Source organism: Ochotona princeps, chromosome 30 (assembly GCF_030435755.1).
Source record: "Ochotona princeps isolate mOchPri1 chromosome 30, mOchPri1.hap1, whole genome shotgun sequence".
NCBI classification, from domain to species: domain Eukaryota; kingdom Metazoa; phylum Chordata; class Mammalia; order Lagomorpha; family Ochotonidae; genus Ochotona; species Ochotona princeps.
This window is the reverse complement of record NC_080861.1, coordinates 19652030-19666048: the sequence shown is the minus strand read 5'-3', so window position 1 is coordinate 19666048 and position 14019 is coordinate 19652030. Positions and strand designations below refer to the sequence as shown.

General features: G+C 57.1%; 1 protein-coding gene across 1 annotated transcript in view; it reads right to left on the bottom strand.

The window, feature by feature from the left end:
• DLEC1 (DLEC1 cilia and flagella associated protein) overlaps positions 1–14019 on the bottom strand; it is a 42003-nt gene that overhangs the window by 16668 nt on the left and 11316 nt on the right. Inside the window, exons 7-19 of the mRNA XM_058657192.1 lie at positions 12988–13075; positions 12640–12813; positions 11926–12062; positions 11277–11369; positions 10122–10212; positions 9360–9522; positions 8409–8601; positions 7396–7454; positions 6950–7118; positions 6557–6650; positions 6306–6436; positions 6015–6173; positions 5215–5354 (exon numbers count right to left, since the gene is read on the bottom strand). Coding sequence (XP_058513175.1) covers positions 5215–5354; positions 6015–6173; positions 6306–6436; positions 6557–6650; positions 6950–7118; positions 7396–7454; positions 8409–8601; positions 9360–9522; positions 10122–10212; positions 11277–11369; positions 11926–12062; positions 12640–12813; positions 12988–13075 — 1691 coding nt within the window. The remainder of the gene's footprint in view (positions 1–5214; positions 5355–6014; positions 6174–6305; positions 6437–6556; positions 6651–6949; positions 7119–7395; positions 7455–8408; positions 8602–9359; positions 9523–10121; positions 10213–11276; positions 11370–11925; positions 12063–12639; positions 12814–12987; positions 13076–14019) is intronic.

Sequence of the window (14019 nt, the reverse complement as noted above, 5' to 3'; positions counted from 1 at the left end):
ATAATTATATGGAGTTGGCCTGAAATGAATAAAAACCCTGTGCTGTTCAACTTCGCTCTCTCTTTTTTCCTTCTGCCCCTTCTGCTGCAGCTTCGGCTGCTGCCGCCCCCCGTCCCGCTGGGCTGGCTGGCGGCTGGGAGCCTAGATTAACCTGAATAAACCGCCCTTATGTGTTTGCATCGACTTCAGATTTCTGAAGATTTTCTGGGGATCGCAAAATCTGGGCACAACAGTGACATGGATAAACTGGCTGTGAGATTCAGAGAACCTGGAAGGCAGTAGAACAAACCTTGAAAGAGAAAACCAAACCTGGAAAATTCACACTTCCTGAGTTCGGAACTCACTGTCAAGCTGCAGCCAAAGACCCTACGGTGCCGGCAGGGAAGGTGGGGACAGACTCGAGAACCGGTGGGGCAGACCAGAGCAGTCTGGACCTGTTTTCCACAGTGATGCCAAGATAAGCCCCACAGGCAAGGCAGGGCCTGCAGGGTCCTCTGGGGGGAATGGTGGTGTGGGACCACTGGAAACCCAAGTGCGGAGGCAAAGAGTGGGTCCTGGTTTTCATAACTCTGCGGAGAAGTCTCCACGGAAGACACACACCAGCCATCAGGAAAACAGAAGCCACATCCTCACATGTGACACATCTTCCCACCGGGAAAGACAGGTGGGGTCAGCCCCGACGCACAGTGGGTTAAGCCTCTTCATGTACTCCGTGTCAGAGTGCTTGTTCAGTCTGTTCAGTTTGTGATTGGGTGAACCGACAAAACCCAGGCCAGCACATCTGCTTGCTTAAATCCTGATCCCCACGCCATGGTGGGATCAGGCCTTCCTAGCGATCGAGGGCATGAGGGCATCAAGGGCAGAATGGACCGAGGGGTTGATAGGTTGGGGCAACCCCTGCGGGTGGGGTGGTGGTGGCGCAGCTCACAGCAACACAGGAAGACTGGACTGCATGCGGCCATACCTACCCCTCTTCCCTGAGGAAGCACGGCAGATCCAGTGGCAGCACCAGCCTGGACTCTTGCTGCTGACGGAAGCAAGGGACGGACGCACGGAGCTGGTCGGTGCTTCCTCTCCAACAGGTGCCTCCGTTGTGTGTGTGCTGGGAGCGGCAGGCTCACACTCTGATTTCAGGTGTCCCATTCTCGACTCCAGGCTTCCACCCAGCCCAGCCCAGCCCAGCCATGGCTGTTGCAAACATTTGAGGGATTAAACCAGTAGGTAGAACTTCTGTCTTGTGCTCTGGGGCCATTTGCTCAGAGGAAACTTACTAACCAGCTCCTTACGCAAATCTACCTCCTCCTCTACTCATAAACTGGTATGAGGCAGGTGTTTTATGCAGTAGTTAAGATTCAGGTTAAAATGCCTGCATTGCACATGCAAACACTTGGTTCACCTCCCGGTTCAGTCTCCTGACCGTGGGCCATGGGATGGACCCTAAGAACTCTGAGACCGAGTGACTGAGCTCTGACCCAGGAGCCCCTCCCCCGCGTGGGATGATTTTGTTTACATTCCCTGAAACTCAAGTGTGGCTCACCTGGTGGCAGGTAAGGACCCAAGTAGTGATAGCAACGTCTGGGAGGCCATGCCCCCTCGTATCTCTTGCGTGACTGCAGTCACTTAGCGAAACACGCATTTCCCCTGTCTGAGCCCTGGCCCCACTTCCCTCTGGGGGAAAGGCTGGATGTGTGGGTGTGAGCCTGCCACCTGCCTGGTTGCTGGCATCCCAAATAAACTTCCTCTTTGTCTTTCCCCCAAAGCCTCACCCTCTGAGTCACTCGGTTCTCTTGTGACAAGCACCTAATTTCAGGTTCTGTCACATTCTTCCTGGCTCCAGGTTTCCCTCCTGGCTCAGCCATGGCTGTTGCAGGCGTTTGAAGGAGTTAACCAGCACTGTCATTCACAAGCTCTCTAATAACTACAATTTAAAAACAAACCAAAATCTGGAATGGACAGTGGAGCATCGCTAGCCGTAGAAGAATCAGTAGTAAGAGAAGGAAGACTCTCAGGCTAAATGTGACGTGGGGCAGACTGGCTTCCTAGCAGGAGGAGGAGTAGCAGGGGATGCAGACAGCTAGCAGAATGAGAGTGTGCAGGCCCAATGGAGAGGCGACGCTCCTGGGGACAGCACTGCTGAGCTGCAGGGCCAGGGATGCCATCCCTGGGGAAAGAGGAGGCAGAGGCAGAAACAGAAAGTTGGGAAATGGGACGTGAGAAGGGGCTCTGTACATGCAGCTCAGATCTGGTGGTCTCCGGGGGGCTATAGTTTTCAGTGTCCAGAAACTTTTTGGGAAAGATCCCCTTTCAGCATCACTCCTGCCCCGCCCCACCAGCCCTCCTTCCTAACCCCTTGCTACCACCTAGGCAAGTGGTCCAACCAGGACCTACTCTGGAGAGAGCCAGTGCCTCTCCCCTGAGGGACCTCCCACTGGGCGTGTCCAGCTTGCTTGGCTCCCTTCCCAGCCTAGGTGGCTGGGGGCCATGTTGGGGCAGGGTTTGAGGAGAAGCAGAGAGAGACTGAGAAGCTGTAGTTGAGGGATGGGACTGGGATGGGAGAGTACGGAACAGGAGAACTGCTGCGGGGGGTGGGCGGCCTGGAGGGATGCCCCAGATAGAAAGTCACGCTGGTTATACCTGCACTTCCCTCTCCTCCACCTGCAGACACCTGTCAGACCATTCAAGCTGGCTGAACTCTCCAAACCTTGTGAGCCCATTGTCCCTGGGCTGCCATATCACTGTCCCTGTTCACACCTGTCCATCTCCCCTTTGCTCTTCACCAGGTGACCAAGAAAGTAATCAAGGGGGCAGCACAGGAATTGCCCAACCATTTCCGAATTGGTTAAGGACCACCCATGGGGAAGGTCTTGCCCGCAGGTTCCTGGCCAGACAAGAAGTCAGGGAACCCTTAAAACCCCAGCGCACTTCCTGAAGCCCTGAGCTCTCTCTCTCTTTCTCTTTAAGCTGACTCTTGTCCACGTCCCCTCTGCTCTCTTCTTTCCACATTCACTAGTTCAGTTCAAAAGGAAAACTTCATTGTTTGCTTTTCAATCAGGATGGCTGCAAAGGCCGCTCCAGAGAGGGGGCAGAGACCAGCAGGAAGGCAGTGAGCAAAGGTGGGACAAAAGGCAGGATCCCCGAGGTGGAGGCGACAGGAGCTGGACCACCCACAATGGAGGGGCAGGGCAGGAATGAAGAGAGCTGGGGGATGGGGATGGGCCGCTCAGCACCAGAGCCCACCACCTGTGGCACCCCTGTGGGCACTGGTTCTAACCCCGGGGACCCCACTTCCCATCCAGCTCCCTGCTTGTGGCCTGGGAAAGCAGTCGAGGACGGCCCAAAGCCTTGGGACCCTGTACCCACATAGGAGACCTGGAAGAAGCTCTGGGCTCCTGGTTTCAGATTGGTTCAGCTCCAGCCATTGCGGCTCACTTGGGGAGTGAATCATCAGACGGAAGATCTTCCTCTCTGTCTCTCCTCCTCTCTGTATATCTGACTTTCCAATAAAAATAAAATTTAAAAAATCTTTACAATAAGTAAATGAAGCTGGAATATTTTCTCACAACTTTTGGGCAACTCTGCACTGTAGCTCCATCCCTGCCACCTGCCAATCTAGTACACCCACTTTCCCATAATGCACTTGGTGTGTCACCTGGGACCGGAAAGGAAGAATTGCCATGACAGCTCCATGGAAGTTAAGTTCCACTTGGAGGAACCATGAACAACCCCCCCCCCCCCGCCGCCCCCAGGAAGCCTCACAGTGAACTCCACCTCATTTGCATATTCATCGGGGAGACTGACATCATGGGAAGGACCCCCCTCTTGCCTGAGGCTTCTGGATGCTCCTGGGGTCTGCCTAGGCAGCTCTGGCCCACGTGTGACAGTGTGTCGCCATGTGAGGTGGCCCACAGGCAGGGTACATGTATGTTTTCCCCCTCAACTCTAAACGAACCCTATTCTCATGTGCACATTGTATCGGTGCCTGATGCCTCCACTTTGAACTCAGCTCTGCGTGATTCAAGAGTGTTGGAATGAAAGTGCTTCTTTTCTGCCCACAACAGGTGTAGGAAGCTGTTGCAGCTGTGAGAGCCGCAGCCGGCCCCGCCCCGGGTGGAGGTGAGGGAGCCGCGGGAAGCATCACACACCTGCTTTGGGAGGATGAGCCAAGAAAATTCCCACGGTTTTAGAGACACATTTTCCACATTTTGATACGGAAACACAAAGCCCAGCTGTGAAATCAGGAAAATCCTTGGCGGGAACCTCCTGCCATCAGCGTCACTAGGAGGTTGGTGAAGCCACACCCCCGGCTGCAGAAAAAGCCAGAGCGGGGAGGAGGCAAGGGAGGGGAGGATACCTGGTTTGCAGAGAGTACCTATAGTCACTGCAGGTAGACCTGCCCACACAGTCCCTGCTGTTCTTAGCCATGGGAGAAAGATGTGGAGGAACACCTTGGATGGTGGGAGAGCTCCAATGCACTCTGTCCAGGACACCGGCACCACTGTCCACTTCCGTGGACCATGTGACCGTGACACTGCCACATGAACTGATCCACCTGCCACACGTGGGCAAGGCTTCCCTGGGAGTGTCTTTGGAAGGGCAGCGCTGGACCCCGGCGTTCCACCTGCTGATGAAGTGTTTCCAAATATGGGTGTCCGAGCTACCCCTTCCTTCATTACACGCACTTTACCAAGACAGACCACCCCAACATGGCCAGGGAAAGCCTGGGCCATGGTGCAGCAGGATATACCACAGCTGATGACACCAGTACCCCATCAGGGCACCAGTTAGAGTCCTGCCCACTCCATCTCCCCCCCCCAGCTCCCAGCTAATGCACCCGGAGAAGCAGCAGAGCTCCAGGGCTCGAGTCCCTGCCCACGCCTGCAGGAGACACCGATCAAGTTCCAGGCTCCTGGTTTTGGCCAGGCCCAGACCATATCAGCATGGCCACTTGGGGAGTGAACCAGCACATGGAAGAAGGGCTCTTTCTCTCTCTAACTCTTTCAAATAGATCGACACATCTTACAAAATAAATCTTTCCCAAAAATGCCAGTGAATTGTCCACAGGCATGTCCATTCTTTTCATGTAATTTCACAGAATAAGCGTGTGACAGGTCCAGACAAACCAAGGCCGCACGTAACTTTTTAAAAATGCCATAAGTTTTTTTAAAAAATGCCACGCATGTGCACGCCACTTCCCTCCTGCCTTGGGTGCCTTACCTCCAGGCCCCGTTCTCCACCTCCAGCTCCAGCGCAGTCTGCAGTGTGAGGCAACGAGAGGCCCTCAGCGAGACGGTCACTCTGCACTCCCCCAGAGGCTGCATCTGGCCCCTGGAAGGCTCAATGTCGAAGGGAGACACCTGACAAGGAGGACGAGGCATCAAGACAACCAGTGAGACCCCCCACCTCCCCCCAGCTCAGCAACCCATCTGGACTCATCTGCTGCTTGGCCCATGTCCCTGGGAGCCCTGGGAGGAGGCTAGGTCCTGGAGGCCGAGAAGGGCTCACAAACCCCAAAGCTCGAAAAAGCTTGGAGGGTGCAGAGATGTTGGAGGGTGAGGAGGGACCTGAATGTGAACCTTGGACAAGGAGTCCATTACAACGTGCGGGGAGGACACCACGGAGGTGACCCACACTGTCCGCTAATGGTGCCACCGGGAGGCGCACTCCTGCCTGCCTGGCCCTTCTCCACCCAGACCGGTGGCTGTGACTGTGCAAAGTGGACACAGTGCTGTAGCTCCTGGACAACCCCCCTGGCTGCTGGGCAGTTGGCGGGAGGGAGGACTTTTGGTCCCTGTGTCACGCTCCAGATGGCACATCCTACTTACAAAAGGCGTGTTTGTTTGTTTGTTTGTTTGAATAGCTGGAGGACAAATGCTGCCTGAGAATCCAGCTTGAGCTCTCAGGGTCCCTGCACGGGATGGGCAGCTCGCTCTTGCACGCGGGTGCCACCTGCTGTCAAGTTCTCAAACTGCAGGCAATTCGCAGAGAATGAGGGGACCCGCCCCCCAACAATGTACCGTTTCTTGCCTCTCCTCCAGGCACACAGGACTCTCCCTCAGGCGCCACGAGGCCGGCAGCTGGCTCACGTTGCGGATCTGGATGTCCTTCGTCATCTTCTGTCCCAGGCGGAGCAGGCCAAACTGCAGGGACGAGACGCTGACCACCAGGGTGGGGCCCTGAGATGCGGGGAAGGAGGGAAGCGGGGAGGCAGGGAGAGGTTATTTCCCATCACTGGGTCCTCCTCCGCGGGCTACCTCCCGCAGCTCTCTCCATCCACCTTTCCAGCCCAGCCCCTCTGTGCACCAAACCTTGAAGGTCGCCTCTATGTGTAACACCACCGGCCACGGGGAGTGTCTGATCTCGCATAACAGGTCCTGGCTAGTTGGGCCAGGGACGCCCCCAGTGATGCTCAATTCAAAGTCCTCCACCTCGTTGGGCTCTGGGGCAGAGGAGACAAGGGACGGGCTGGGAGTTGGGGCAGACCAGGCCTGGCCTTTACTGGCTGTCTCTGGTTAGGGGACGGGCACAGCTGACCCCTCCCAGCCTCGCCTCCCCGTACCTATGAGCCCTGTGCAGGGTTCCACTTCAATGATGTGACAATCACAGATCTTTCCCCAGGCGAATCGGATGGGAGACTTGCTGCTGTTCCACATCTGAAACACGACCGGCTCAGGCTGCCCGGGACAGTTCCCCACCCCTCCAGCACCCACCCCCCGCCAATCCCTCCCCCACGCTGGGCAGGCCATGGGACTGCAAGTCTGGCCTCCGGTCTACAGGACCCTCCCAGTTGACTGGGCTAGGTAGCCAAAAACCCCTGATGCTGCGGGCAGTGGGCTCCCCAGCACTGACTGGCAGGGGAGCTGATGAAGCCAGGGGGGCTGGGTTTTCCCTTCCCCCGACACACTGCCCTGCCCAGCATGGGCATGGGTGGGGGGCAGGCCATGGCTTCGACCTTGAAGCTCTTCTTCACGTTGATGCCAATGTAGTTCTCCCCGGGGATGATGAGGGCGTACGGTTCCAGGAGGACTTTGAACGGTTCTGCGGCTCCCTTCACCTCCACCTCCAAGACGATCACGTCCTCCGTGGGGCAGCTGTGCGGCTCCAGGCTCTCCATCTCCGAGCTGAGCACAGCGCACCGTGCAGGCGACCAGTGCCTGTGGCCATGGCAGCCCCACCCTGTCCCGCCCTGCCCCACGTTGGGGCCACCAACCAGCCAGGCCTCTTTGACCAAGTCCAGATCTAGTGCTTGCCAATGAGGTCCCAGCAGACCCAGGCTGCCAACCAGGCAAAGGGTGCACACTCCCCACAGCTCCTTGGTGGCCATGCTTGGGAGTGCCCCCCCTGACACACTCACACACACACACCCCGGGGTGGGCAGAGGCAGGCCCACCTGCTCACCTTATCGGATCAGGGATTTCTTCTAGCACCATCTGAAGTACGCTGTGAAACGTCCCCAGCTGGAAAACAAATTGGACACTGTGCTCCAGCCGGGCTGCCCAGAGATGCCCAGAGCCATGGCAGCTGTCCCCTCCTTCCCCTCGCCCATCCCCCAAACCCAGCCTGGCCTCGGGAAGGCCCTCCACATGCCCCCCCAAAAAGCTCTCTTACTCCCTCTTCCCCACCCTAACTAAAGTGAGCTCACAGCCAGAATGTGGGTTGAGGGTCTCAGGTGGGCTTGGCCCAGGCAGGAAGACAAGCCCGCCCACCCCCACCCCCACCCCGGAAATAGTATCTGCCCTTGGCAATGCCTTGGGTGAGCTGGATAGCTCTCAAGAGGTAGACCTGCTCATTGTAGTCCCAGACCTGCCACCTCCAACAGCCCCTGGAATGTCCCCTTCCTGCTAGCTCCGGGGCCCCAGGCAGCCTGCTCAGTGCCCCATCACTTTCTCCAAACCCCTAGCCTTGCTGTGGATGGGCTCTGGGTTTGGGGAGCAGAAGCAGGCAGTAGGGGCTGCTTCACCCTGCACACTGGCTGTGTGGGTCAATGGGACACCTGGGTCCCCCTGTAGACCCAGCTGGGGCTTCCATCCAGGTCAGAAGAACATGGTAGGAACAGGTGCTTAGGCCAGCTGTCAAGCCACCAGCTAAGATTCTGCACCAAGCCTGTGGGGTCCAAGTCCTAGCTCTGCTCCCCATTTCAGCTCCCTGCTCATGCACAGCCCCCTCTGGAGGCTGCAGGGGCGGGCTCATATCCCTGGGTTCCTGCCACCCTGATGTGGGAGAGCTGGGATGAATTTCTGGCTCTCAGCTTTGACTGTTGCTGGCACTGGGGCGGCAGGCAGGGTGGGTGGTATAGCCCTGCAGCTGGGAGGGCTCACTATCAGAAAAAAAAAAAATGTTAATAAAGAACCAGGGAGCTAGAGTCAAACTGGTATGGCGCCATCTGGAGATGCCCCCACTCCGTGTCTCACCTGGTGGGGAGAAAACTCCAGGATGAACTTGTGGTCCATGTGGGGGCAGAGGACGCCCTTTCCGGGAGTGATGGAGAAGGCAGTGTCCCGGTCCGGGTGGCACTTGATGCTGTCAGCACTGTAGGTTTCTCCCGGCATGAGGGGCTGCAGGTTTGGCTTCATGATTTGCCAGTGGAAGGTCAGTTCCACGTGCCTAGGGGGACAGCCCTGACCATGAGCCACACAGCCAAGGCCATGCTTCGCTGCCCCGCCCCAGGGGACCCGGCAGCAAGTGAGCACAAAAGTGACCTGCAGAGCCTGGGGACCTGAGTGGAGGGCAGCAGGTGGGAATTGGAGTCCAGCAGGGGACACCTAACAGAGGCCACTGGAAGGAGTCAGGACTCGATGTTACCCAGGAGTGACTACTGGGGACGGGGATGGCGAACAAGTGTCTCTTGCCATATAGGCTGGCAGGGTCCTGGGTCCTGTCTGGGGTTCCTAGGGCTGCCCTGGCCAGGAAGTTGCCTGGTACCTGTCCCAGTACAATGGTGGTGCTCACAGGTTGGCCAAGAACTAATGGGTAGTGAAGAGAGACCCCAGGAACCAGCACCTGCTGGCCTCTCCCTAGGCACTAGGGCTTCCTGGCATGGGCAGGATAAGACCACCACCACCCCACAACTGCTCTGACTCAGGGTGGTCCAAGATAGCATCCCTGTGAGTGGGCCCCATCTGAGTGGTACCCTCTGGCTCTGGCGGGACCCGAGTGCCTGAGCTGTGTTCAATGCCACTGGTGTGAGTGAGTTTTGCACTTGAATTTCTGATGTTTGGAGCTTAAACAGCCATCCCAGCCAGGAGGCAGTGGTGTAGAATTGGTCCCTTGTGCTGCTGCCCACTGGGACTCCGACCTGGCCTCTACAGAGGATGGGGGAGGATACAGAGGGATGTTCTGGGGCACACACAGAACTCGCTCACGTGGCATTCCTAATAACGAGCCGTTTGCTTGCCGTTGACTGAGGGTTCTCAGGCTCAAAGCGAATGAAGTGCTGAGCGGTCAGGTCCGTGAGCTCCCCAGGCTGTGGCTCACTTTTCTCACCGGACACGTAGATCAGATCCAAAGCCACCAGCTGCCCAACCCCTGACCAAGGAGGCAAGGTGTCAGGGCTGGGCATGAGTGAGTGCTTCTGATGGACTACGACCAAGGACCCTGGCCAGAGCCACCCCAGGCAGGGCATATGCCATCACCCACATGTGGCGCACGTGTAAGAAGTGAAGAGGGTACACCCCTGCCTTCCTGCCAACGAGAAGCGGGCACTCAAAGCTCACTGAGTGAAACTGCATGGACAGACAGATGGACTTAAAGGAGGGAGAAAGGAGAGGGGCACCTTGGGGCTCTCAACAGGATGTCCCTTCCCTGCCCTGAGGCAAAAGGGCACAGCACTGGCACCTCCCCAAAGGAGGCCAAAGGGCGTTTCCATGTGATACCATAGAAGGGTTCATGCTAGGTTGCCATCCTCTGCAGGTTCAGACTCCTCGGATGGTGTTAAGATGGCCATGCCAACTTGGTTCCCAAGGCCTGGCCAGGATAAGGAGCCCCAAACCAAACCCCGCAGCCTGGAGGCTGCACCCTCACCGCTGGCTATGCTCCCTGGCACACTGTGGGGCAGCCACGTGGGGTGGCAGCTCCTGGAGCAGGGCCCTCCACACCACCCCCTGGGAGCACCTGTTGTAACCCACCTACGGTCACCAGCTCCTTAACCTGACAGTTGTCACACACCACGACGAAGGTCTGCTCAGCCTTGCCTAGGCTGGTGGGGAGGAACACGACCTACGGGAAAGGACTGCCCTGTGACGCCCCACTCCACTTCCCCCAGTCCCCCCACTTCTCAGACACTCACCTGCCCTCTGCCACCTGCGTTGCACACCCTAGCTGACACCTAAGCTGAGGTCCCTTCCCAAGGCAAGGCAGGGAGCATGCTGGGAGGACAGACGGGTGCTGTGGTGCAGTGGGTTTAAGCTCTCCTAGCAGAGCCCTGGGAGACAACTGAAGATGGTTCAGTGTTTGGGCTTCCTCCGCCATGTAGGAGACCCAGATGGAGTTCCGGGCTCCTGCCCTGTTCACGTCTTCCCCCATACAGAAACCTTCTCAGCTTGATGCACTCCCCATTTTTCTATTCCTAACTTCTGTTGCCAGTGCTTTTGGAAGTCATATCCAAAATGATAATAATACTAACGTCATCACCAACCCCACAGTAAGGCCTGGCAGAGGAGGGAGGGCCCTGCTGCTGGCAGAATCAGGAGGCAGATCACCCCAGGACCAGATGGGGGCCAGGGCAGGCCAGAAAGCTCAAAAGAGACCAGAATAACAATGAAGGAGCCTGAGGGGACTGGTGCGGTGGCTCAACTGGCTAATCCTGCACCTGTTAGCACTGGCATTCCATGCGGACACTGGTTCGTGATCCAGCTGCTCCATTTCTGATCCAGCGCTCTGCTTATGGACTGGGAAAGTAGAAGAGGAGGGTTCATGTCATCGGGTCCCCGAACCCATGTGGGAGACCAGGAAGAAGCTCCTTGCGCCTGGCTTCAGATCAACTCAGCTCTGGCGGTCGTGGTTTTTTAGGGGGAGGGAACCAACCATGGAAGATCTTTCAATCGGTCTCTCCTTCTCTGTAAAATCTGCCTTTCCAATTACATAAATAAATAAATAAAAGCAAGAAAGAGAGCGTGCGCCTGGAGGCAGTATGGCAGACGACAGCACTGGCCCCAGGGCTAACGTGGCGTATGAGAAACATTCAGGGCTCCCCGTGGCGATGCCAAGGGGTGCTTGTGCCCTGTGGAGACCTCTAGGGTCAATCCCAAGGAGCAGGGGGAATGTGACCACACCTGACCCACCTCCAGCAACGTCGTAGAACCTGGAGCCAGCTCGAACACAGAAGGCATGATTCCAAACGGAGGCTGTTCAACGAAGCCAGGAGCCATGGCAGACTGAAAGACATGTGGGGAGTGGCCCGCAGGCATGGCAGGGGGGCGGATGGTAGATGGGCTCACTTGGCCTTGTCTTCCCCCCCTCCCCATAGGAGGATCTTAGGGGCGTGGGGGTCACCCAGTCACGGGTGAATAAGGAGGCTGTGGTCTGTGCCCTCTGCATGGCAGACTGAACCATTGCTGGCAGCTGGCCAACAGGCCAAAAAGCTGCCCCCTGCCAGGTGCTGGGACACAAAGCCAAGGATGGGGATAAATCCTCCCCTGGCTCCCAAGCCCATTTCTAGTCTTGTCAGCAGAGCCAGCCAACAAGGGTCACAGGGCATCCTGGTCCAGAACTGCGCATAGATAAACAGAGTTCAGCCAGGGCTGCAGGTTGGTGGGCAGATCTCCAAGGAGGCAAACTGCCCAGTGTTGGGCGACTTCGGGACGCCTTGTCAACACTGATGGTCCCTGGGATACCTGTAGCCTTGGGACAGGACATCTATAGCACCTGTCCACACCTACAACTTTTCCAGGCTGAAACCCCCCCACCCCAACCCACCCCAGGCTCACTCACCCTGAAGCTCACTGGTGGCCAGCTTTTTCTGGTCATGATACAGAACTTGCCGGTACTGAAGCCCACGTTTTTGCAGGTGAACCGGGTCATTTTAACTCCCCCGATGAGGCAATAGCCACAGTCCAGTACCGGTGACACTGTAGCCACGGGGAAATAAGGTTAGAGAACCATCCAAGAGCTCAGAAGAGCTGGGAAAAGGCCTTGGGTCCCCATTCCAGGGGCCTGGACCGCGACGTGTATGCCCTTGACCCCTCCAGACCCCGCACACCCCACCCTGGGGACTGCTCCTGAGCCACAAACCCAGAGTGCAAGAGACTGTCCAATCCTGGCTAAACCGACAGCACTCAGGGCCCGCCGTGGGCTGGTGCTCTGGCTTAGGCCACTCAGCATGGCCTGGGGATTGTAGTAGAAGTGCTGCCTTGGGGCTGATGCAATAGCGCACCTGGCTAATCCTCTGCCTGCAAGCAGTGACATCCCATGTGGGCACTGGTTCGTGTCCCAGTTGCTCCATTTCCCATCTAGCCCCCAGCTGGGGCTTTCCTGGCCTGGGAAAGCAGCAGAAGATGATCCAAGTCCTTGGGCCCCTGCACCCAAGTGGAAGAGCCTGAGGGGGCTCCTGGCTCCTGCCTTGGAATCAGCTCAGCTCTGGCTGCCGTGGTCATTTGGCGAATGAACCGGTGAATGGAAGATTCAGTGATTGGGGCCCACACTCACGCGTCAGCACAGGTGGTGGTCTCCGGGCCTGCAGCGGGATCAGAAGGGTGTGGGCTGATTGGGTCTCGACCAGGAGGAAATCGTCGAAGTCTCCAAGGCAGTCGGGCATGAACTGTACAGTGTACTGGCAGGTCATCCCAGGCGCCACCATGCCACCGTCTCCTGGGAACATCCCTGGGGGTAGGGAGGCCACAGGTAGGAGTGACAAAGGTGGGTGGGTAGGATGGGGGTGGCTGTGGGCTCAGGCACTGTGTGAGGATGAGTGGCAGCAGAGGGCCAGGCAGGCACCATCGGCAAATCCAGCACTAAAGTGAGTGGCGTTCTGGGGAACTGGTATACCCAACTCACCCAGTCCCAGGGCGAAGTACGGTGTGGAAGGGGGCAGAATGCGCAGGTAGCGGCTGGCAGCCGTGGTGTTCTGCAGCGCGATGACCATCTGCTCAAGGCAAAGGGGACCCCTTCTAGCCAGGAATGTTTCGGGGTTTTACAAGCAAAAGCACGGAAGTGGGGTGGCGTTGGAGGAGAAGCGAAAAGGGCTTGACCTCGAAGCTGGGAGTCACCGAGCCATTCCGTCTGCTGATGTTCATTTGGGCGAAGTTTCCAAAAATCAAAATGCCAAGGTGGTAAGAGGAATCGCTCTGACCTGTTCTATGACATTTAAGGTAACAAATACCGAGATAGGTGTGGTGAGATGGAGGGCTAAGCCATCACCTGCAACACTAACATCCCCTGTCAGCGTGCTGGTCCAAGCCCCAGCTGCTCCACTTCCAATCCAGCTCCCTGCGACTGTGCTTGGGAACATGGTGCTTGTGCCCCTGTGCCCAGGCAGATGCACAAGGGAACTCCGGGATCCTAAAGTGAACCAGCAGGTGGAAGATCCTCTTCCGTTTTCTTCCCCTCTCTCTGCCTCTCCTCTCTTTGCCTTTCAAACAGGAAGCAAATCTTTAAAAAGGAAGCAAATCATAGCTACTCCTCACTGAGCACTTTCTACAGCTCCTCCACCTCACAGACAGATGCCACGGCACTTGGGCACCCACTCGGGTCCTCAGCTGTAAAACTTCAAGCTCCAAAGTGCATGGCTGAGCCAGTGAGATGCAGTGCCAAGATACCAACCCAGGGCACTGGGCTCTGCCATGCCACCTGTCTGTCTGTTTTGGTTTTGTCTTCAGTTGTGTGTAAGCTCAATGGGCCTGGCAAGAATGTGCCATTCCCTTGCTGTCACCACAGTTGTTCGCTGGATGGAGACAGCCTTGCTCCCCAGCCACACACACAAGGCAAACCTCTGGCCAACCAATGACAGTTTTTCTGTCTTCCCAGGGAATGAGCGGCACTTCCTGGCAGTTGGCTTGATAATCCACGGTCATGGCTTTCTCTCTTTCC